The sequence below is a fragment of the Rhinopithecus roxellana genome, chromosome 3 (genome assembly GCF_007565055.1).
Source record: "Rhinopithecus roxellana isolate Shanxi Qingling chromosome 3, ASM756505v1, whole genome shotgun sequence".
NCBI classification, from domain to species: domain Eukaryota; kingdom Metazoa; phylum Chordata; class Mammalia; order Primates; family Cercopithecidae; genus Rhinopithecus; species Rhinopithecus roxellana.
Genome location: NC_044551.1, coordinates 71,859,163 through 71,883,185, shown reverse-complemented (window position 1 = coordinate 71,883,185; position 24,023 = coordinate 71,859,163). Strand labels below are relative to the sequence as shown.

Sequence of the window (24,023 nt, the reverse complement as noted above, 5' to 3'; positions counted from 1 at the left end):
TAAAAATCCAAGATGAAAAGTATCTGCCAAGAGTGGCAGCCAAGCAGAATGCAGCTCTTCGCATAATTCCAACTGCCTGCTTCATGCATCAAGCTCAGAGGGAAGAGTCAGGAAAAATAAATGTCAAAATGGTACATAAGCAAGCGAGAGTGTACTGCAACTTCTTCAAAAAGCAGTTCCTTATTTATATAGGAAGACATTTATAGCACGTTTTCCTACAGAGTTCCTGACAGCAACTTTATGTTTTTATTTCAAATTCAACAGGAGATCTGCATCAGATCAATTTCTTTCACTTACTTTTAACGTTAGGAAATCAGATATGTGTACTATGTAATTGTCCTCTAAGACACTAACATTAAACTGTTATCTGTTGCTGGCAGATTAACCAACGTGGAAAACTTGGGGTATAGTGAGTGCAGCTAGGTGTAAAAGTGGGCGTGGTCAAGTCACTTAATTTCTCAGAGCCTGGTTTCTATTCTGTATAATGAAGGAATTGAAGAGATGACTTCTGGGATTTTTTCCATTCTCACAGTCTACATTTCCTTTGATCTCACAGAAATCACATTTTAGTGGGAGATATAGGCAGGAAAAGAGACACTTATAAATGCTAAAATAGAGAAAATATATAATGATATGAAACTAAATAAGAAGCATAGGCAATCTGGATTTAGAGTCAGCAGCCATACGAAATAAAAGCCCCCTGAATGAGAATTCAAGTTTTTGAAGTTCTCCCTTTAAAGAAAAATGACTGCTGTTAGACTAAAAGTAAAATGCTGTGGTCAAAAGATATTGAAAGACAATTTAATTTAACACAATGATAATTGTGCTATGTGACTCATGGAATAATAATACCCTTGGGGCTTGTTTTAATGGTCCATGTAGTGAATGATGTAATAATGTATCATCTGAAAACAACCTCATAGAAAAATGTCAAAAGCAAACAATATCATCATTTTCTCTATCATATGTAGCATTGTAATTAACTTAATTCTTCTTGTTTTTGTTTGTCTTGTTTTGTTGCCCTGTAATTACCCATCTATGATGATAAGAAACGTTTTTTCCTCTTCATATATAACATTCTAAGAACTTTCAACTGGAATGTTATTTCTCTTTTGAATAACTGATCAGAATATATACCTGTCTTCTTCCTAGCTAAGTAATTCATAGATTAACTTCATATTTCTGGGTTTTTTTCCTAGCCACAGTCAGAGTGGAAGTGGAGGTAAGCCACATACTTGTTAAAATGAAGTTTTACAATTGATACATATATTGGCATGTATTTTTGGAGAACATGTGTTATTTTGTTACATGCATACAATGTGTATTGTTCAAGTCAGTGTATTTAGGCTATCCATCATCATAAGCATTTATCATTTTTATGTGTTGAGAACATTTCGAGTTCTCACTTCTGGCTATTTTGAAATGTATAATGTATTATTGTTAATCATAGTCACCCCACTCTACTATTAAGCATTAGAACTTATTCCTTCTATCTAACTGTATGCTTGTACCCATTCACCAATCTCTCTTCATGTCCCCCCAAACACATTTTTACATCCCTTTCAGCCTCTGGTAACAATCACTCTACTCTCTACCTCCATGAAATAAACTTTTTTAGCTCCCACATATGTGTGAGTACATGCAATATTTGTCTTTCTATATCTGACTTATTCCACTTAATATGACCTCCAGCTTCATCCATGTTGCTGCAAATGACATGATTTCATTCTTTTTTATGATCAAAGAGTATTTCATTGTGTATAGACCAAACTTTTTTTATCCATTCATCCAAATATAATTAGGTTGATTCTATATCTTTGCTACTGTGAATAGTGCTGCAATAAACTTGGGGGTGCAGATATCCATTTAAAATACTGATTCCCTTTCCTTCAGAAAAATATCCAGTAGTGAGATTGCTGGATTGCATGATAGTTCTATTTTTAGTTTTTTTTTGAAAAATCTCCGTAATGTTTTCTGTAATGACTGTATGAATATATATTCCCACAGACAGTATGAGTTTCTTTTTTTCCACATCCTTGCCAGCATCTGTTATTATTTTTCTTTTTGATAACAGCCATTCTAACTGGGGTAAGATAATATCTCATTGTGGTTTTGATTTGCATTTCCCTGATGATTAGTGATGTTGAACATTTTATCATATACCTGTTGGCCATTTGTATGTCTTCTTTTGAGAAATGTCTTTTTAGATCCTTTGCCTGCCTTTATATGGGATTGTTTGGGAATTTTGCTGTTGAGTTGATTGAGTTTTTGTATATTCTGAATATTCATCCCTTTGGGGACGAATAGTTTGCAAATGTTTTCTCCCATTCAACAAGTTGTCTCTTCACTCTGTTGATTGTTTGCTTTGCCGTACAGAAGCTTTTAGTTTAACATAATCCCATTTGTCTATTTTTGTTTTTGTTGCCTGTGCTTTTGGGGTGTTAGTCATGAAATCTCTACCTAGACTAATATCTTAGAATGTTTTCTCTATGTTTTCTTATAGTTGTTTTATACTTTTAGGTCTTATGTTTAAATCCTTAATCCATCTTGAGTTGATTTTTGTATATGGTGAGACGTGGGGCCTAGTTTTATTCTTTTACATATGGATATCCAGTTTTCTCAGCACCACTTACTGATGAGGGTGTTTTTTTCCCCAGTGTATGTTCTTGGTGACTTTTTCTAAAATCAGTTGGCTATAAATATGTGGCTTTATTTCTGGGTTCTCTATTCTGTTTCATTGGTTTTTGTTTCTGTTTTTATACCAATGGTGTGCTGTTTCGGTTACAACAGCCTTGTAACATAATTTGAAGTCAAGGAGTGTGATGCTTCCAGCTTTATTCTTTTTGCTCAGGATTGCTTTGGCTATTAATGCTCTTTTTTATTGCATACAAATTTAAGGATTTTTTTTTTTCCTATTCTGTGAAAAATGACATTGATATTTTGATAGGGATTACATTAAATTTGTAAATTGATATGGGTAGTATGGTCCTTTTAACAATATTAATTATACTAATATGTGAGCATGGGAAACCATGCACTTTTATCAGTAATTTCTTCATAAGTCTTCATCATGTTTGTGTATATTAATGAAAAAAATGCTTTAGTTTACAAATAATGAGGAGAGATCTTAATATGATAGAAAGAACACTAGCTTGAGAGTCAATAAACTGGATTCTAGAGCTAGCCACCAAGTGACTCTGAGTAAGCCACTTCTTTTTTTTTAAGTTTGTTACAGATCATATGGTGACTCCACTCCAGTGTGTTCAGAACAGTCTTGATTTATGCCAGTCATCAGAGCACAATTAAAAACAGCATTCTCCTTCACTTTCAGAAATGTTTTTGTTTAGATGATAACCTATCTAGTCACCTTGACTATAACTCAATGGCCCCTGTATTTCCCAGCACCAAAATAAGGGATTTGATCTAACACCTTGCAGTGCGAAAGTTCTCATACTAAAAGTCAAATTTCAAGGTCGTTCTACATATTTTTTGCACATAGAAACTACTCAATAAACAATTGTTAAGTAAATATCTGTCAAATAGCAAGTCTTCTGAGGAGCGTAGAATAACAAATGAAACTGGAAACAGTTTAACTTTCAAAAATGTGTATTTAAAAAGTCACTTTTCACTTCTTTCTGTTTCAACTACCATCAATATTTACAAATTCACCTGTTATCCCACTGCTTTTCTTCACTTGTGTCCTGATCAGTATCTTTTCCTAAATGTCTCCTGACCATTAACTAGTTAGCTAGATTTATATCACCTCCTCACTTCTTGTCCCACAACAAATATTTAACTCCATCCCCTATTTAAGTTTACTTTTTCCAATGTTTTTGTACCCTCATTCCTTTCAACTGAAGTCCACAGTGCCTCTTAGCCCTCATTTTGTTATTGTAATTTCACCCCTAAGAATTCTTTATAAAATGATCAACAAAGTAAATAATTATGGGATAGTAGGAAAATAGTGTGTTTTTTATTTAAATGGCTTATATGAAAGTGAAATGTTCTCTGCAGTTAAATAAGGAAGATTTATAATGAAAATCTGAGTGATCATTACATAACCAAATTATAAAATTAACAGAAGGTTTTCCTCCAATCCAAATGAAGGGATATTCCCTCCACCACCAGATGATGACATTTATGATGGGATTGAAGAGGAAGATGCTGATGATGGGTAAGAATAATCAGTGAACTGCTTTTTGCAAATTATTATATACACATTGAAATTTAGTTTTGATTTCCAGTTAAAATAAAAAGCAGAAAATAGTGTTCTTTCTTACATTACCCCAAATGATTTGAATGTTGAATTAACAAGAGCTGTGAACCGGGAAGTGTAATTGTACCACACTTCAAACAAAGTGTTTGATTGTTTGGAAGAACCTCAATAACTATAGCAAAACAAGTGAAATGAAAAAAAAAAAAAAGATAAATTACAGGTGTTGAGGATATTTTTAAGCTTTTTCTAATAAAGTCTTTATTGATCAATAGTTTACTTTTACAACAATCCCTGAAGAGTTTATCAGTTGCATGGCTATCCCTTGTGTAATAACATGATTATAATATAGGCAACCCAAATAAATTGAGACCTATGCTACCTATGGCAGAACCAGAATTGAATACTTAATATTTTAGCTTAACAATAAATATCTGCTCATTTATAATAATTATAACAATTTATAAAAATAAAAATACTTTAGGTCAATAAGAAAATAAATTTTCTTTTTCCATTTTAAATGGCATATTTAAAAGTTTAAGATTTCTTTCTTTCTTTTTTTTTTTTTTTTTTTTTTTTTGAGACCTGAGTTTTGCTCTGGTTGCCCAGGCTAGAACGCAATGGCCCGATCTCGGCTCACTGCAACCTCCACCTCCCAGGTTCAAACGATTCTCCCGCCTCGGCCTCCCAAGTAGTTTGGTTTACAGGCATGCGCCATCACGCCTGGCTTATTTTGTATTTTTAGTAGAGATGGATTTTCTCCATGTTGGTCAGGCTGGTCTCGAACTTCTGATCTTGGGTAATCTGCCTGCTCTAGCCTCCCAAAGTGCTGAGATTATAGACGTGAGCCACCATGCCCGGCCTAAGATTTCTTAATTACATTTTAATCATAAATAAAGCAAAATTGATGCTCAAGCCTTTTTTTTTTTTGAGACCAGGTCTCACTCTGTTGCCCAGGCTAGAGTGCAGTGGTAGGATCATAGTTCACTGCAGCCTCAAACTCCCAGGCTCAAGCAATCCTCCCACCTCAGCCTCTGAGCAGCTGAGACCACAGGTGTGCACCACTGCACCCAGCTAATGTTTTTTATTTTTAGTAGAGATGAGGTCTCACTATGTTGCCCAGGCTTGTTTCAAACTCCTGGGCTTAAAAGCAGTCCTCCCATCTTGGCTTCCCAAAGTGCCAGGATCACAGGTGTGAGCCACTGCACCCAGTTGTTTAAAACTTAATCCTTAGGGACTTGCTTCACATTTTAAAAAGTGGGAGAATTCTCACTTAATAGAAAAAAAGATCAAGTTCGTAGGAGCGGTGTTCAATCACCATGATCTATAAACTTAATAACACTATTTTGTCCAATAAAATGAGTTGTTTACTGCCTGAATTATTAATGTGGTATAATTATAAGGAATCTGAATGTCCACACAATGTCTTCACTTGCCACTGATTATTACATTCTGATCAATGCCTGCATGCTCCAAAGCTCCACACTACAGGTTCAAGAGAAGAGTAATACGTGGTCCTGGGGGATTTTGAAGATGTTAAAGGGAAAAGATGACAAAAAGAAAAGTATACGAGAGAAACCTAAAGTCTCTGAGTCAGACAATAATGAAGGTTCATCGTAAGAGTCAACCAACCAAATCCAGTGTACAATAACTACACTAATATGTATTTAATCAAATGCTACTAATATTCAATAAGCAATAACCAAATTCTGATAGACTTAAATCACCTTAATGCAATTTTCCATTAATCACCTTAGCCCCGTTTATGGTGTCACCTTTAAAGTCATGCATTACATAAAAGAAGGCCAAGTACTCAGAAATCATCCTGCAGTTCAAAGATATATTTTACTTTCTTCACAAAAACACGCAAAAACACACATGTACACGTAAGTGCACACATACCCTCTCACGCTCATGCACACAGTCATACACAAACACTAACACACCCATTTAGTAGGACCTTTTAAAATACAGCATTACATCTGAAAACTCACAATTCCAATGCCACATTTTACTACAGAGTATTTTATATTGAGTACTCTTCAAAATATACATTATTTTTTAATAGTTTGAAATAAAGAACATAATTTTGAATTTTTTTCTAAATGCAATAATTAAAGGCTTTTAACTCTGTTACGCTATAATGATATATTAAGAATTTTTCCTGTACTAAAAGTATTCTAAATATCTTGTTTGTCCAAGTAAAATCTAAGGCATAACTTTTCTCATTCCATTCCAAAAATAACCCTTTAGTATACATTCCATACATATGAATTTGAAAAATCTTAATCATATTCCCTGGTACAAGAAAATCTTTCTGTTTTATATTTACCTCATGAATTCACCGCATTTAGCTTAAGTCTTTATAAGATGTTAATTCCATATAGCATTCCCAACTGAGTTGTAAAACCCCAAAGCAACAAGTCAATACACAGTACACTTGAAATTTTAGGAAAACACAAGAAACCTTCTCTTCTCTTGAGCAGCATTACTCAAATATAACCCTTACTTAAAAATGAGAGGGGTTTTTTTTTTTTTTCTGCTTCAATTACATACTATCCAAATCTGATTTGGGATCATTTGAATTAATGATCCCTCACACTCTATTCTAACCAGTCATTTCTGTCCTGTGCACCATTCTTTCCGTGGGGTGTGTGTGTGTGTGTGGTGTGTATTTAGAAGTCATTTCAGAAAATAGAAGCATGGGTCTTCTTCTGTTGCAGCTAAATGCCACCTAATCCTGATTTCAGATCACTTTAATTAATAAGCTGTCACTCTCCGGTTTGAGTAAATATTCCTCTTATTCACCATTTTCCTATTTGGGAATATATATGCACATATTGGGAAACATGGTCATATTCCTATGACCTCTGTTAATTTTGAGTCTGTATTTCTACTCTTCAAATAAGCAGTTTGGAGGCAGAGATATGTATGCCACAATGCCTCCAAAATACTGAGTCCTTTTCATTTACTCTGGTGTGATATTATACCCAAACCTCATATAACAAATCTGGAAATTTTGATCCAATGGCTGTGGGCAAAATAAACCAATTGAGTATCTTGACTCTGCACGTTTTGGCAAACATTTGGGGTTCAAAAAATGTCTTGCTAAGTTCCAAATTGATAAACAGAAACGGACTTAGCGGAGAAATGGAGGATGACAAAGAAATAATGGTCAACAGATGAAGTAACCTAATATGCCTCCAGGCTGTTGCCTCTTTATACTCTCCTATATAACTGAATCAATTTCTGTGTTCATGTTAGTCTGATTATAATTGTGTTCTCACTTTCTTTGTAGTTTCCCTGCTCCTCCTAAACAATTGGGTAAGTAATAAAAACTAATTGTATGTTCTATATGTTCATTTCTTGCAGTGTGGTAGTGGGAAAGCATTGGATATAGTCACAGTAACTGCATTAAAGTCCTGACTCTGAAAATAATAAATTGTGTAACCTTGAGCAAGTAACTTTACCATGGGTGGCCACAGGTGCTCAATGATAAAATAGCAAGATGAGAAAAATAAAAAAGATTGATAGTTTTTAAACTGTTCTTCCAGGAGCCACTATTGGGTTAGGGATAAGTGGGAAGGGACGAGCACCCATTTTCCCTGTGTCCCCCAGCCCCAATTCAGTCCAAGCTTGATATATGAGACTTCTGTATAAGGATATCTAAAAACATGCCAGATTACATGCCAGTAAGGCTCTTCTAAATCTGATTTCTTTGAATATTTAAATGGATAGTTTATATTGTATTTGGAAAATGTTAAATATAACAGCTTCTTTATACAATTTCAATCAGTTACTATTTTTTCCCTGAGACAGATCTTTAGATGTTTTTAAAATTTACTTTGAACAAAATGTAATGTTGTCTTAAGAATATTCAGGGACTTTCAAAAAGTTTACTTATTTTAACTTATAAGTATATTAAAAGAGAAACCAACACAGAGGTAATCTATTCGTCCATAGACCCTTTATCTGACATTAGAGCTTCCTTTTCAGTTATGTGAAAATATGTAAGGGATAAACTCAAACTGATCAGTGCCTGATAATAAGCTTGTATTCCAATCTATAATATTTTTAAAGTATTCAAAAAATTAACTCCTCAAAAAGTAGGTATAAAATGGAAAAAAGTAATCAATTCTGTAAAAAATAAGGTTTTGTTAGAATTGCTTGTTGTTCTTAAATATGTTTTAAGTGTATGTGCACGGAGTAGTAGCTTTTGACCCTTCTAGATGATATTTTTCAAAGTATTTATGTTTCATGCAGCTGAGCAAGTTTCATAGTGTGAAATTAATTAACCTGAGTACACACGAGGGTGGAGGATATGGAGGGGGGGAATTTATAAAGGGAAATCAATTCCTTGCCACTACCAGAGAGCATTTAAACTTTTTACGGTAATGACTCCTTAAAATACTTGCAATTTCTTCAACTCAATCTCTTCAGCTTCATTGGCTGTAGAGCAATTAATAGTTGCAGAGTGGAAGCATTCTTCCTTAATTTTTTATTTATTTTATTTTATTTTGTTTTGTTTTATTTACGAGACGGAGTCTCGCACTCTCGCCCAGGCTGGAGTGCTGTGGCGCCCTCTCGGCTCACAGCAAGCTCCGCCTCCCGGGTTCACGCCATTCTCCTGCCTCAGCCTCCTGAGTAGCTGGGAGTACCTGCGCCTGTCACCACGCCAGGCTAATTTTTTGTAATTTTAGTAGAGAGGGGTTTCACTGTGTTAGCCAGGATGGTCTCGATCTCCTAACCTTGTGATCCGCCCGCCCTGACCTTATTAATAAGAAGTCTAGAAGGGAGAAAAAACTCTAATGATTGGAAAAGCCATTGAACCAGTTAAGGTCACGACATCTTTTCTGCCAATACTGTTTCTCAGTACCTGTTGGTATCAGGAATATTTAGTTAAAAGAAATAATCTTTCCATTTAAAGGTGGTGCCACTCCTAATATCACTGTAAGGTAAAAGGTAATGGGAAACAGATCAGTGAGGCGAAGGAAAGGAGGAAGGAAGGCGGGAGGGGGACATTTAAATAGGATGATATATATTATCACAGCACCTTAAATCCCATAAGAATCTCAATTTCTATCTCCACTTCATCCTGCCGATGGCCAGTAATGTTGATTCGTTTATCAGCAATTTGCCACTCCTGACATTCATTGTACTTGTAGATCTTCAGATAATCATAGCCACTGTTCCATGAGTTTTTTTCCAGATAACAATGATTATCATTATGGTCACTGGTTTTTTGAGGATAATTTAACCCATGGCAAGTTCCCCTTTCAGAAGCAGACAATGCTTCCAGGAGAAATGTACCGAGACACTAGGAAAACTTTTATTGTCCTTGAAGCAATCTTTATATTAAAAACGTCATTGAATGCTCATATCAAAATCTAACAGTGCTTCGACCTTTGATATTTTGTCTTTTGTTAGACATGGGAGATGAAGTTTACGATGATGTGGATACCTCTGATTTCCCTATTTCATCAGCAGAGATGAGGTAATTAAAATGCTTTCATTACAATGAAGTAATGAAAATGAGAATACTCAAGAAAATTCAACGGAAATAAAAAGCCAGTGGGATTGTGTGTCTACTGTGTGCGATCCTGTTGGCTCTGACCTCCTCTCTAATGCTGTGTTTCCTTCCGATCTCAGCTCTACCTCCCTGCGAGGTTTGAGAGTAGGTACCCCCAATCCATCGTCCCAGCCTCCACCCCTTTCTCCCCTCATTCTCTTCCATCCCCCTGGTTCTGCTCCTTGTTTCCTGATTAACCTTGGGCCTGTGACTCACTGATGTCTGGTTTATTTATTCATTCATTCACTGGGGAAACATGTTTAAGATCTTGGTCACAACTAGTCTCACTGATTCTTCTCCTCTCTTTATTTGTACTGTTTTCCCCAAACCTTTTTTTCTTGAATGTACTTTTTAGCTTACATCTCCGCTCTCACCCATCTTGTTCAAGCCACGTCTGTCTTCTACAAGATAGTTTCCTTTATGAAAAAAAGAAAAAAAAGATTTATTTGTAAAAGGACTTTTAGGTAGGTTACATTCAAATCTTAAAAAATTAATTTTAGGCTAAATTGTATAAAATCAGTTAATATCAAGTAATACAAAAGGAGTGCCTTTTGGATTTTTTTTTTTGAAATAGAAAATAACATGGTAAGATGCTTTCTCATAATCCAATAAATACATGAAATGATTTGATACATACTGAGTATAAAAGCAAGAACACCTATCTAGCTTTTTCAGGAAAAAAGAAAGATGACTCAAAAGATCTTGTATTTGAATAAAGGATGAAAGTAACATAAATGGAATGCAGTAAGTGGTGTCTTCTGAGTTGTACTGGTAAAAATGCATTGGTAAACGCTAAGTATTAATTTTTGCCAAAATTGTTAAGCTAATTTTATGGAACTAGAGAGAGTATCAAGATCAAAGACTCTGAAGGGAAAATATGCCATCACTCATGTATGAAGATCAAGTTCCACAGGCAACACAAATAATAAACATGAAAAGAGAATCGTTGCCCTTTTTTAAATTCTCCGTGAAACAAAAATGGAATCTTCAGTAATATGTTCAAGTTTTACTATTTCTCACCAGTGGTGTTTCACTCCTTTACAGTTGTTAATGCTTTTTTGGTTTTTTGCTTTATATTACTGTAGAAATGCCATCACATTCCATAAAATCACTCTAGGAACCCAGAGTCACACACTGGCCGTATTCTTCAAACAAAATAAACCCTGGCTGACTAAGCTTTATGGGATATGGACAATTTTCTTCCCCATTTTGCTTATTTTCAGAGTTTAAAGCAAGTTTGTGTTCTCCAATGTCGTATTCTATTTTTAAATAAATTTCAATAAATTTTTTAAAGATACCTTGTAGGGCATTTCTAAGTTTCATGTATATTCTGATTGCCCCAGAGAGTTAATCTGGGACAGTATTTCCACAAATGCCCAGACTACCACAGGCAGTACTGCAGGCAGACGCAGAACCTGAGCTAGATATTGTGCCAATTCTTTCCACAATGAATGAACTAAAAGCCAAGATTCCAAAATTGAGAATTAAACTTAAAATAAATTGATTACAAACAAAACGTTATCTTAGATCATCTAAATAAAAATTCTTATATTCTAATTTTTAAAAATGCTTACTAAAGATATCTACAGACCTTCCCTACCATTCATAATTTAACCCTAGTGAATGGTTTTCAACCTTGGTTACAAATTAATATCGTGCGGGAAGCTCTTAAAATGTGTCCATCACTACCTGGACCTCGCTCAGACTAAATTAAATCTTAAAATTTATTTAAATTAGAATGTCCAGGAATTGGGCAAGAGCAGTAGTATGCTTTAAAAGCTTCCCAGGTGATTCTGTGTGTGGACAGGCTAGAAAATCACTGTTCTAGGCATATTCACTTATATTAGGGTAATTGGTATCTACAAAATATAGTGGATTTCTATACCTGGATCCTAGCAGTTAAAAAAAATAAGTCCATTAACTCATGTAAACACTTAGGATGTGCTTATCTTTCTTACTTTCTCCCTCTTCCCCCTCTGTCTCTCTCTCTCTCTTTCATACACACACACACACACACACATACACACACACAGACAAACACGGACAATTGATAAAGTGATGAAGATAAAGATCAATAATAACCATATTTTTTTAAAAGCTCCTTCTTATGATATGGAAAATCTTAACTGTTACACAAGATTTTTTTTATTAACCAAAACTCTGGCTGCATTTTAAGTAGATTTGAACAACATAACATATAAATGTTATAAACCATAAAAATTGATTCTTTTTTGAAGTCTTCTTTTATAAAAAGCCCTTCTTATGACATTTGCCAAGCTACATAATTATCTAGAAAGGGCTGATAATTTAGGGAGGTTTAAGAATAGATTAAGTCATATGAAACCGCTGACATGCAACCATGTTTAAACCATGACTCAGTGATTTTATGTGGTTCAGTATAAGAAGGAATCTAATCTCTCACTCCCATTTTAATTCTCATAGTCTATATTCGCTTGAGGAAACCCTTCTACATTATGAAATGTCATCATTTATTACAATGACAGTTACTGGATTTCTAACAAAAAGAATTAACTGAAACAAAAAGTTAAAAATATAATGTTATGAATTGTCTCTGTTATGGACTATTCTTTTAATATTTTCTAAACAAAGTGTTGTTTTATGTGTGTTCTGCCATCCTAGTCAAGGAGCTAATATTGGAAAAGCTAAGACAGAAGAAAAGGACCTTAAGAAGCTAAAAAAGCAGGAAAAAGAAGAAAAAGACTTCAGGAAAAAATTTAAAGTATGTCATATCTAAATATTATACAAAGTACAAAGCTCTACTGAAAAATCCAATGATTTTTAAGTACCAAAATGCACACTTTAAAGTGTAATTATCAATATTACAGTTAGCTATTATAACCCTTTTATTTTGAACAAAATTTATTTTAGATTTAAATTTATTTTTATAAAAAATTAAGCAAGCTATGATATGCACAGTATTCATACTGTGATAATCATCTAAATTTAGCTGTCCTTTGAACCTTAATAAGAAGGTACTAAAATAATTGTTATATTAGGTTGATGAGGTTATGAATGATGTTTGTCCCTCAAAATTTTCTTTAATATTCCTACATTATATTTCTAAAACACTGATCATCTCTTTAGCAAATACCTTTTTAATAAATCAATCAATAAATAAGTTGTTTCAATAATGCACATAAACCAATAATTTAAATATTGTTCTCTTTTTTTTAGTATGATGGTGAAATTAGAGTCCTATATTCAACTAAAGTTACAACTTCTGTAACTTCTAAAAAGTGGGGAACCAGAGATCTACAGGTAAAACCCGGTGAATCTCTAGAAGTTATACAAAACACAGATGATACAAAAGTTCTCTGCAGAAATGAAGAAGGGAAATGTAAGTCACTGCTTATACTACAATATATACATATATGTCACCCCAGAATTTAACAACCAGACATGTTTTAGTGACGACTCTGTGTTTACTAACTCTTATCTTTTTGCTCTATCCTTTGTAAATTGTGGCAATCGTTCAGAAGTTGATCATTATGCTGTGCTGAAATCAATGTATTTTATTCTCTTTTTATTTACCACATACTATCTGTATACTCTGTGTCAAAAATAATGCCAAATTACTGCCTCTCAAAACGCAGTCCTACAGACCATCAGCATCAGAAAGCCCTTGTTTGTGTACTAAAATCGCAGTTTCCTGGACCCACCCTTGACTTGCTGAAACATGAGTTCTAGAAATCAGGTAAAAATGTGACGATAACTTTTTCCCTAGCTTGTTCGTGTATACACTAAAGTCAGAACCACTGTGCTAAAGTAGACAGTGTCTCTTGCTCTGGCCTGGTTTTAAAATTATGTAGAATTTCAAATTATACAGAATTGTGTAGAATTCTGGATATTTCACACCTAGAATTTCCAGTTTTCTTACCTTGCAAATTCACTTGTTTTCATTTCTTATTTGAACACACTTACTGCAACATACTATTCCAAATAAATCCAAAAAAGTTCCTGTCTCCTTTGACTTTATCAGCTATTAAAGTTGACAGATGGGAGCCAGGTGCGGTGGCTCATGCCTGTAATCCCAGCACTTTGGGAGGCTGAGACAGGATGATTGCTTGAGCTCAGGAGTTTGAGACCAGCCTAAGCAACATAGCGAGACCTAGTCTTTACTAAAAATCAAAGAAAAATTAGCCAGATATAGTGGTGTGTGCCTGTAGTCCCAGCTACTTGGGAGGCTAAGGCAGAAAAAATCACTTGAGCTGAGGAGTTCCAAGCTGCAGTGAGCCATGATCGCACTGCTACACTCCAGCTGGGGTGACAGAGCGATACCCTGACTCAAGAAACAAACAACAAAAAAAATAGAAAATTTCAGCTGACAGATGAAAATATGTTTATCAAATTTCAAAAGAAAGCTTATTTAAAATCCAGAGAAGAGTAATTCAAAATTACATTGTCTTATATTTGAAACTGAATAGCCACCACAGCTGCCCCATATCAGCTTAGTCAATCTGCATGGAAAACATGGACTCTGAGTTTAATTTTAATGGGAGGAAGGTGACTCAGGGACAGGAATTGAAATGCAGTTTCAAGAATAAAACACAGTGACTCAAGGGTGGAGGAAATGGATGTAAAGTTTATCATGGAGGAGGTGTGGTTGGCTTTTCAAAGGAAAATACGGAATGTGGATACAAAAGATAAAGGGCCATGGCAGTGTAATATTAAGATTGGAAGTTCACTGAAGATAATATGTAGAAAGATACCCAGGGGACAAAGAAAACCCCCATTCAGACTAGGATTTGCGAGGATCTACCTTAAGGAATAACCGTAAGTGCAAAAAGAACTATAAGCATCAAATTGCATCAAAAAATATTTAAAAGTTCAAAGATTTTTAAATTATTAAATGTTATGATGAATATACCCAATTGAATGTTCTAAATGAAAATTATGATAGTAATATGATGAATCTCTCATGACATATGGTAGAAAAAGTAAGAAAGCTGTTTAATTTGGGGTAGGATTTATAGTCATGTTATAAAATCATGCAAATAAGAGAAACTGAACTAAAAACAAAATTAAATACCAAAAAAAAAGGCTCAATAAGGTGATAAGTCTAAATGATATGTTTTCTGTCCTCTACTTTCCAAATAATTTCCCATTTTTCACAACAGAGAATTGTCCTAGTATTTGTCACATAGACCTCTCTCCAGGGCACAAGCTGAAGCTTGTGCATATCTTGCCCTTAGGATGGTGGAAGAAAATCTTGCCATAGTGACCTAAGTCTCTTATGCTTAGCAGCAAGTCTTATCTAAAGCAATGCTCCTCCAACTTTGAAGTACATACACATCAATGGGGATCTTGTTGAAAATGTAGAAGTGAGGTCTGACACACATTCCAAGTGATCTCATTGTTCAATTCCCACCTATGAGTGAGAACATGCGGTATTTGGTTTTCTGTTCTTGTGATAGTTTGCTGAGAATGATGGTTTCCAGCTGCATCCATGTCCCTACAAAGGACACAAACTCATCCTTTTTTATGGCTGCATAGTATTCCATGGTGTATATGTGCCAATTTTCTTAATCCAGTCTGTCACTGATGGACATTTGGGTTGATTCCAAGTCATTGTTACTGTAAATAGTGCCGCAATAAACATATGTGTGCATGTGTCTTTATAGCAGCATGACTTATAATCCTTTGAGTATATCCCCAGTAATGGGATGGCTGGGTCAAATGGTATTTCTAGTTCTAGATCCTTGAGGAATTGCCACAGTTTTCCACAATGGTTGACCTAGCTTACAGTCCCACCAACAGTGTAAAAACGTTCCTATTTCTCCATATCCTCTCCAGCACCTGTTGTTTCCTGATTTTTTAATGATTGCCATTCTAACTAGTGTGAGATGGTATATAATATAAATAACTCTTACTATTTTGAGATACATTCTATCAATACCGAATTTATTGAGAGTTTTTATCATGAAGGGCTGTTGAATTTTGTCAAAGGCCTTTTCTGCTCTCTTGAGATAATCATGTGGTTTTTGTCTTTGGTTCTGTTTATATGCTGGATTACTTTTATTGATTTGCGTATGTTGAACCAGCCTTGCATCCCAGGGTTGAAGCCCACTTGATCATGGTGGATAAGCTTTTTGATGTGCTGCTGGATTTGGTTTGCCAGCATTTTATTGAGGATTTTTGCATTGATGTTCATCAGGGATATTGGTCTAAAATTCTCTTTTTTTGTTGTATCTCTGTCAGGCTTTGGTATCAGGATGATGTTGGCCTCATTAAATGAGTTAGGGAGGATTCCCTCTTTTTCTATCGATTGGAATAGTTTCAGAAGGAATGGTACCAACTCCTCCTTGTACCTCTGGTAGAATTCGGCTGTGAATCCGTCTGGTCCTGGACTTTTTTCGGTTGGTAGGCTATTAATTATTGCCTCAATTTCAGAGCTTGCTATTGGTCTATTCAGGGATTCAACTTCTTCCTGGTTTAGTCTTGGGAGAGTGTAAGTGTCCAGGAAATTATCCATTTCTTCTAGGTGTTCTAGTTTATTTGCGTAGAGGTGTTTATAGTATTCTCTGATGGTAGTTTGTATTTCTATGGGGTCGGTGGTGATATCCCTTTTATCATTTTTTATTGCGTCTATTTGATTCTTCTCTCTTTTCTTCTTTATTAGTCTTGCTAGTGGTCTATCAATTTTGTTGATCTTTTCAAAAAAATCAGCTCCTGGATTCATTGATTTCTTGAAGGGTTTTTTGTGTCTCTATCTCCTTCAGTTCTGCTCTGATCTTAGTTATTTCTTGCCTTCTGCTAGCTTTTGAATGTGTTTGCTCTTGCTTCTCTAGTTCTTTTAATTGTGATGTTAGGGTGTCAATTTTAGATCTTTCCTGCTTTCTCTTGTGGGCATTTAGTGCTATAAATTTCCCTCTACACACTGCTTTAAATGTGTCCCAGAGATTCTGGTATGTTGTATCTTTGTTCTCATTGGTTTCAGACAACATCTTTATTTCTGCCTTCATTTTGTTATATACCCAGTAGTCATTCAGGAGCAGGTTGTTCAGTTTCCATGTAGCTGAGCGGTTTTGATTGAGTTTCTTAGTACTGAGTTCTAGTTTGATTGCACTGTGTTTGGCTTCCCCATAAAGTGATTCTGCAAAAATGCCAGTGGCAAGTGGAGAAATGAGATAGGGAAGCAAAGGCAGCCAATAAAGTCTTATTATCAAAGAAGTTACCACTTGGATTATTGGAGCTTGATCCTGCTGGAGACCCCCAAGTGTTAGTGTTATCCCGTCCAGTGGGAAACAAATTGGGGTATTTATACACCAACTCCTGTCCTTCAAGAGCTGAAGCCTATTCCTGGGAAGGTAGCCAGAAGCCAGAGAAAAGTCATCAGTGAAAAAACTTTTAGATGCAAGTACTGTCAGTTGGATATGCAGTTACTCACATGGTAGGGATGCGGGTGTAAGGGAGAGGCACTAGGAGCATGTTACTGACTTTCAGGTTAAGTATTATTCCATGATTTAATCATCTTATCTGCTTAATTTCAGTTTTATTTTTCCTAACCTCCTGCGTTTCTTAATTTTTACAAACCTGCTTACTCCTTCCATGGACTGGGTCCTTGACATTCTTAATTTTTAAAAATAGCTAATTAATTCTTCACACACCTCTATAAGATTGTTTAACCCTCCCTCTTCTAGATGATTGCAATAGCCTTTCTAGTGATATGTCTATCTTTGCCCTTACACTCAGAATCCATTTCCCCACAATGTTATCCAAATATTAATTCTAAAAATACAGTATTTAGGCTAGCACATAAAACTCTTTATCATCTAGGCTTACGCTCACCCACTGCTGTTTTCCATCTACAACTGACACTCCAGAAATACAAACTATCCACTTGTCATTCCCTGAATAAATCTCGTGTTTTGGCCAGCCGCAGTAGCTCATGCCTATAATCCCAGGACTTTGGGAGGTAGAGGTGGGCAGATCACTTTAGGTCAGGAGTTTGAGACCAGCCTGGCCAACATGACGAAACACCCCCTCTACCAAAAATACAAAAATTAGCTAGGCATGTTGGCGCATACCTATAATCCAGCTACTAGAGAAGCTGAGGCAGGAGAATCGCTTGAACCCAGGAGGCAGAGGTTGCAGTTAGCCGAGACTGCACCTCTGCACCCCTGTCTGGGTGACAGAGAGAGACTCTGTCTCAAAAAAAAAAAAAAAAATTATGTGTTTCATCCTACTATGCTAGGAATTCAACTTGGAATGCCCATGATTCTCTATTAAAAACAACTCAGTTGTCATCTAAAATTAGAAGCACCCCTAGTCTCTACTCCCAGCCACACCATCACAGTTAATCTCTCCCCAACTCTACCATGATACTTCTTTTGCTGCTGTCATTGTCATTATTGTTTTATCAATCTATTACTCTTATTAGACTCTGAGCTTCAGAGTCACTTCAATGAAATGTTCTCAACATTGTATTGTCAACACATTACACAATGCCTTGCACCTTGCATGGGACTTGCTGGATTGAAAGAAACAATTTGGAAACTGCAGTTGGATAGCCAGATGAAAGTCTGACATACAGACACTCACAGAAACAAGTCCGCTGAATACTTTAACTGGTTAGAAGACAGAAGTTCTCTCCTTTAGCTTTAGTGATGTAGTTAGATTGTTACATGCCATTGCAGAGCCTCTAAATCTTTTGGTTCTTTATTTCTGCATCTTCTGTTTACAGATGCCTTTGCATTTGTAACCGAGCACCAAGGTGAAACTGATGTTATCCTTACCCTCCATTCTTCTTTAATCCATCAGAGAAAGAAAAGTATAGCCTATTTCAACCTAAAGTTTGTAATGATAACAATTAAAGGCTAAAGCAAGAACAACAATCCCTTACAATTACGGAGTGGGGCATAAGCCACTTTTACAGGCATTATCACATTCGATCAAGCCTCACCCATTGACTTGTAGACGCTCCTACTGTGTAGGCATTGAAATCTTCAATATAAATTTCTGGCACATTGCCAAATGTTTAGTTTCTTGCTAATATTTATACATATTCCACAATTCTATGTCTCATAAGCTGTGAGTTTTCCCACCTCCTGTCACTGAAAAAAACTTTCTACAGAAAATGTAGAATGAGGTACTTTTCGTCTGAGTTATTTGTGGCCAAAATGCTCTCCATTTTCTTTAGGCATCAAAGACCAAGGGATTTTAAAGGTGCTTTCAATCTTCCCAAATCCAGTTGATCATTTTTTTTAACTTACATAATTTGTTTTCAATTTTAAAACAACACATGCTCACTGAAAGAAAATTTTTAAAATTTAGAAAGTTAAAATGTTGTCCAAATATGAAACTCCAGAAATAACAATAGAAACAGAGAAGAGGGGAAGAGTGAACATTTTTATAAAACTAGGATAATAATTTATAGTCAGTATTATACACAACACTCTGGTTTTTCTTTTATTATGAGCATTTTCCACTGAAATTGGACATTGTTCCACTTGCCTAGGTAAATCTATACAATATGATTTTCTTGTTTTTAAACTGCGTGAGGCCAAATTGAGTACATTTAACTTTATTTCTGGATTTACCCACAACAAATGAAATAATGATGAAATAGTATGTTTTCATTTTTATTAAGTAAAAATTTGAAAATATTAGAATGAAGATAATTTCCACTTTTCCAAAGATTATTTTCTATTTCCTTGGTTAATTTGTATTCACAATACCCTTCTAAAAGGTGAGTCATTAGTCCTGAGACACATCTGCACTGTAGCAAGCAAACATTTGGGGAAGAAATTAACTGGCACATATGGGGGGTGGGTGTTATTTTCCCGACTGGCTCTATCCCACCACGTATTGCAAAACATTTGTTTCAAGCCATTATGTTCTGCTCTATAAATGTGAAGTTTCCAAATAATAATTTCATATGATATGTGAGAATCCCTGGTGTGCCCGCACTCACAACATTACAGTGCTAAACATAGCTGCCCTTCTACATGACACAGACCATGATGAGATTTTTGTTGTTGTTGTTATTTCATGTGTTTATATTTTTCACTAACATTCCCTATAATAAATGTAGATATGTAACATGAACAAACAGATTTTCCTACTGCAAAAAAATATAGATATATTTCTAGGACCTATAATGGAGAGATTATTTAAAAAATTTATGGTAAGTCACTTGTTTTGACACTGTCATGAATCATGCTTTTAATAGAATGAAGTTTTAGCTGAGATTTTTAAAGGTACTAGACAGCAAAACCTGTATTGTATTAAAACTCATTTACCCTGTAAAAAGGCTATATAATTGTGATTTTATAGCTAGCAAGCCCCATGTTATCACATCATTTCTGCAGCATAGTACCATCTCACACTCCATCTCCCTAATACATTTTTCTTAAATAATATTCCCAATTATTGATGTTTACGTATTTCACACAAACACACAACAGTAACAAAGTGTTCAACACAAGAGAAGGCTGTTCTTAGAACTCTTGAATACACAGATATAGGAGGGAATGGAAATACAGGTTGAGAATCTAAGAGAATGCGTTTTTTATAAGCAATTTGTAAAGTTGAGGTATTAAGCTGTTTATCATGAATGATTAACTTTGGTCATGTAAAGGACTGTTTTAGCTCTCTACATTTAGTGTTTTATCGAAGCCTGCAAAATTTTAGCATAAATTAGTTTTTAAAAATAGATTACCTAAAAGTGTAAGCAAATAAAAATCTTTAATTTCTAAAAATGGTGATCACATTCTCTTTGTTTTGAACTTTATATCTGATGCCAGAATAAATGCAGTCTCTAACAACAGTTTATAACTCTTACATATTTCTCTATTTATCATCCAATTTTAGCTCAGAGAGTGTATGAAGTCCTACCAAATCATACGAGATTGACTTCAGTGTTGAAAGCTTCAGTTCATATACACCATTATTTTTAAATTATTAACATCAACATGAGTATATTATGGGAACATTTACTATTGTGTTATTTTCCAATTTGTTTTAGGAAAAAATCCAAAATGAAAGCAGAACCCCCAATTCTAACTGATAAAAAGAAGTCAATGGCTATTACTATCTGTAGAAAACTTCTAATTTTAGTGTAGCCCTAAGTATAGGTATAGATAAAAAGTTATTTCAGTTATGAGGACCCTGATACAAAATCCGCAATTTGTTCTATAAGCTTGCTATTTGCACAGATTTTTCTCTTTTGAGAGACACATGTAGAACTGAATTTGTTGGACATGAGCTTATCCCTTTAAAAAAATTACATTAAATTATTATGTATACCTTATTTAAAAAGAAAGTCTGTTAATATGAAATGAACTGTGATATCAAAACCTACCCACGGACTATAGATATTAATTGTAGATATTCTTACATTAATACTTTTTGCTACTTTTGCATTAATTGAAATATGAAGGAAGGTGCAACATGTTCTCATTTTTTTATACTCTGAGTAGTATGTTACTGTGCTTTTATTATCTTGACATATTTCATTACTTTCCTATGTTCCTAGTGTTTCATTACTTTTCCTACTTCTAATTTTTTATACTCTGAGTAATATGTCATTGTGCTTTTATTATCTTGGCACATGTTTCATTACTTTCCTACTATGAGAATTCAAGGATTACTTTGATTCTTTATTTTCCAAATATAATACTTATAAATAGTTTTTATTAAAAAGTGATAAGCTTCTTGATAAAATATTTTAGTGGAGTTTTTTTTAACCCTGTAACACTTCAAGGGAAAGTTCATTTTCTTAAATGTTAATGTATAAATTCAGTTTTATGATTCTAACTTTTAAAAAATATTTTCATGTTTAATCAATGGCAATATGACATCAATACATTTAAGTAAGTTTATCATTTGTATTATTAATTTTTGCTTATGAGCTTTCTCCTTATAATTTGTAACATGCTTGCTTTGATTCAGAACTAAAATTAGATCTAAAGTGGACCAAGATCAATAGATTGACTCACTGAGAGAAATTATTTAGAGATTGTATTGAGGAAGCAATAAATGGTACTAATCTCAAGCATACAACAGATTTTAGGTACTAACACAAAACTAACAATTCCAAAGATTAGTGATATTAATTAGATATCAGCAGGCATTTTCTTAAGAAAAACAGTTTATATTTTTCCCGGGAAATATTTGCACAATGAGGGGCAAATATAAGGTGCCCCTCATATAACAACAACAACAACAAAACTTAGCTTTCCTGCATAAAATATGGCTTATTTTCTACTTAACCAGGCATCACAGAATGCATGGTGTGTGCTCTTCCAATAATGCTTTTGCTTCATGAGTGATGAAATGCAAATGTTGATACTGTCCAATAGCAAAGCAGTAGAGGAATTTCTTCCATACAGAGTAAAAGAGACCTGTTTGAGACTATTTACAATGCATAGTCCCCGTAGTAGTCAATAGCTGGCTGGCATCTGAAAGGGGAGTTGAATACAGTTGTATCTCTGCTCAATATAATAAAATTTTATAAAGTAAGTCTTAGATCTGGTAGTATTTAAAATACTTACCAATAAACTACTTTTATAATCCATGCTTACTCAATTCTTCCTAAAACTGGATCATGGGGTAACACATTGAAGAAATAGATTAAAAATTGAAAGAACTCTGTTCTATAGCCTACAGAAGCTTAATGAAAAAAAGTTGCTTTTTTTTATTTAAAGGAGAAAGGAGGAAAGATTGAAATTGGAGCAAAAAAAGAGACATATTAGAGAAACAGAAAAGTTAGGGAGAAAAGGAGAAGAAAGGATGGACACAAAAGTAGACACAAGTAAGAAAAATGGGTCATTTCCAGAGATAGATACAATTATTCAGTATACTATGATTACTCCATTGTGTTTTGATTTCCTGAAAGAAATACTAAAGATTTTTCAAACCTGTATTATTAATGAAATGTATTTCCTTTTTCCTTCATAGATGGTTATGTCCTTCGGAGTTATCTAGCAGACAAGTAAGCCCATTTTCTTCTACTACTAGGCTTGTGAAAAGAATTTTGTGCTTTTCTTTTAAAAATATTTCTAATCTTATTTAAATAATGTAAGCTACTGAACTATCATAAATAAATTTAAAAACAATATGCTATACTAACATTAACATGTTAGTATCCATAATAAAGGTAAGGTTTTCATAAAGTGCTACTCTTTTAAATAGGTAAGAAGCCCTTCTCATTTAAAATTGTGCAGCTCATAGTTAATAGTTTTATATATTCATTAGACTCTCAGCAAACACTGAAGACAGGTCAAAGCCAGTAACCTTTTCATTAATATTTTACATTTTACTTGCTAATGCAGTTGATTGAATGGAATTAATTTGGGACCAATTAGTGACTTCACAGTAGGTGCTAATATCACCTGTTAACAGTTCATAGTTTAGCCCTTAATTAAGGGCTTTGCTTCACTCACACTAGGCATAGTAGAGTACTAGGTTGCCTTTTTTGGAAGCATGCCAGAGAAAAAGACAGTCGTCAATGATTCTTCTATTCTTATGAATAAGACATTGTCACAGTCTGTCACAGTCTGGTACTAGTGTGCCTTTGGAGTCCCCCGAAACATAAGATTCTGTCCCAAGTAACCCAGTGTAAGATATGAACTCCATTATCAGGTTAGGTCACATGCCAATGCAAAGATTTACAGAATTCAGCGCAATGAAAAGATCCATGAGGAGTCACAAACTGTGTATCCATCAACAACCTGACACCAATCAGAAAAACACAAATCGGTGTGAAGAGCTTTGTCGGCAAACTAGTGGTGGCCAAAGAAAAATAATCATAATACCTTTGTTCTCCTGAGCACATTAATGACAATGGGAGGCATGAGACTTTCAATAGGTTTTGTTCTATGAAAGATACAAATTTTAAGGACAGAATATGTGGCAAATAATAGGACAACATTTGCAATAGTGATTATTACAGGCTGATTGAGAGAATTTAGAAAGCATACTCTGTAAGTAATTGTTGGTTCACCACCTATTGAAGCAAATACTTAATAAATGTTTATTGTATAAATGACAGAAAAATCTATCCTTCCTGCATTTGGATGAGATTTCCATTAGCCAAACCCCCCTCCATCTCAGAGAAAAGATCCAAACAGAAGACATAGGGAACTCACAGCATCTGCCATAGTTGGCAGCAGTTTGAAGGGCCTGGTGCTGCTTCCATGATAAAGCACAGAGATTGTACAGCAAACACTAAGTCTGGTCTAAGTGAAAAAGCCACCCTACATTTCTGAATTTTAGAAG

The 24,023-nt window shown here is 34.6% G+C and overlaps 1 protein-coding gene across 7 annotated transcripts in view; it reads left to right on the top strand.

The window, feature by feature from the left end:
• The window catches only part of FYB1 (FYN binding protein 1), a 169,842-nt gene that overhangs the window by 141,910 nt on the left and 3,909 nt on the right, over window positions 1–24,023 (top strand). For 5 of the 7 annotated variants that reach the window (XM_030927925.1, XM_010367653.2, XM_030927923.1 and 2 more), the window contains 8 exons: window positions 1,200–1,222; window positions 4,108–4,174; window positions 5,692–5,829; window positions 7,512–7,537; window positions 9,641–9,707; window positions 12,423–12,522; window positions 12,978–13,140; window positions 22,704–22,737. In XM_030927925.1, the coding sequence (XP_030783785.1) occupies window positions 1,200–1,222; window positions 4,108–4,174; window positions 5,692–5,829; window positions 7,512–7,537; window positions 9,641–9,707; window positions 12,423–12,522; window positions 12,978–13,140; window positions 22,704–22,737 (618 nt within the window). The remainder of the gene's footprint in view (window positions 1–1,199; window positions 1,223–4,107; window positions 4,175–5,691; window positions 5,830–7,511; window positions 7,538–9,640; window positions 9,708–12,422; window positions 12,523–12,977; window positions 13,141–22,703; window positions 22,738–24,023) is intronic. The other 2 variants (XM_010367654.2, XM_030927927.1) reach the window with 1 other exon arrangement.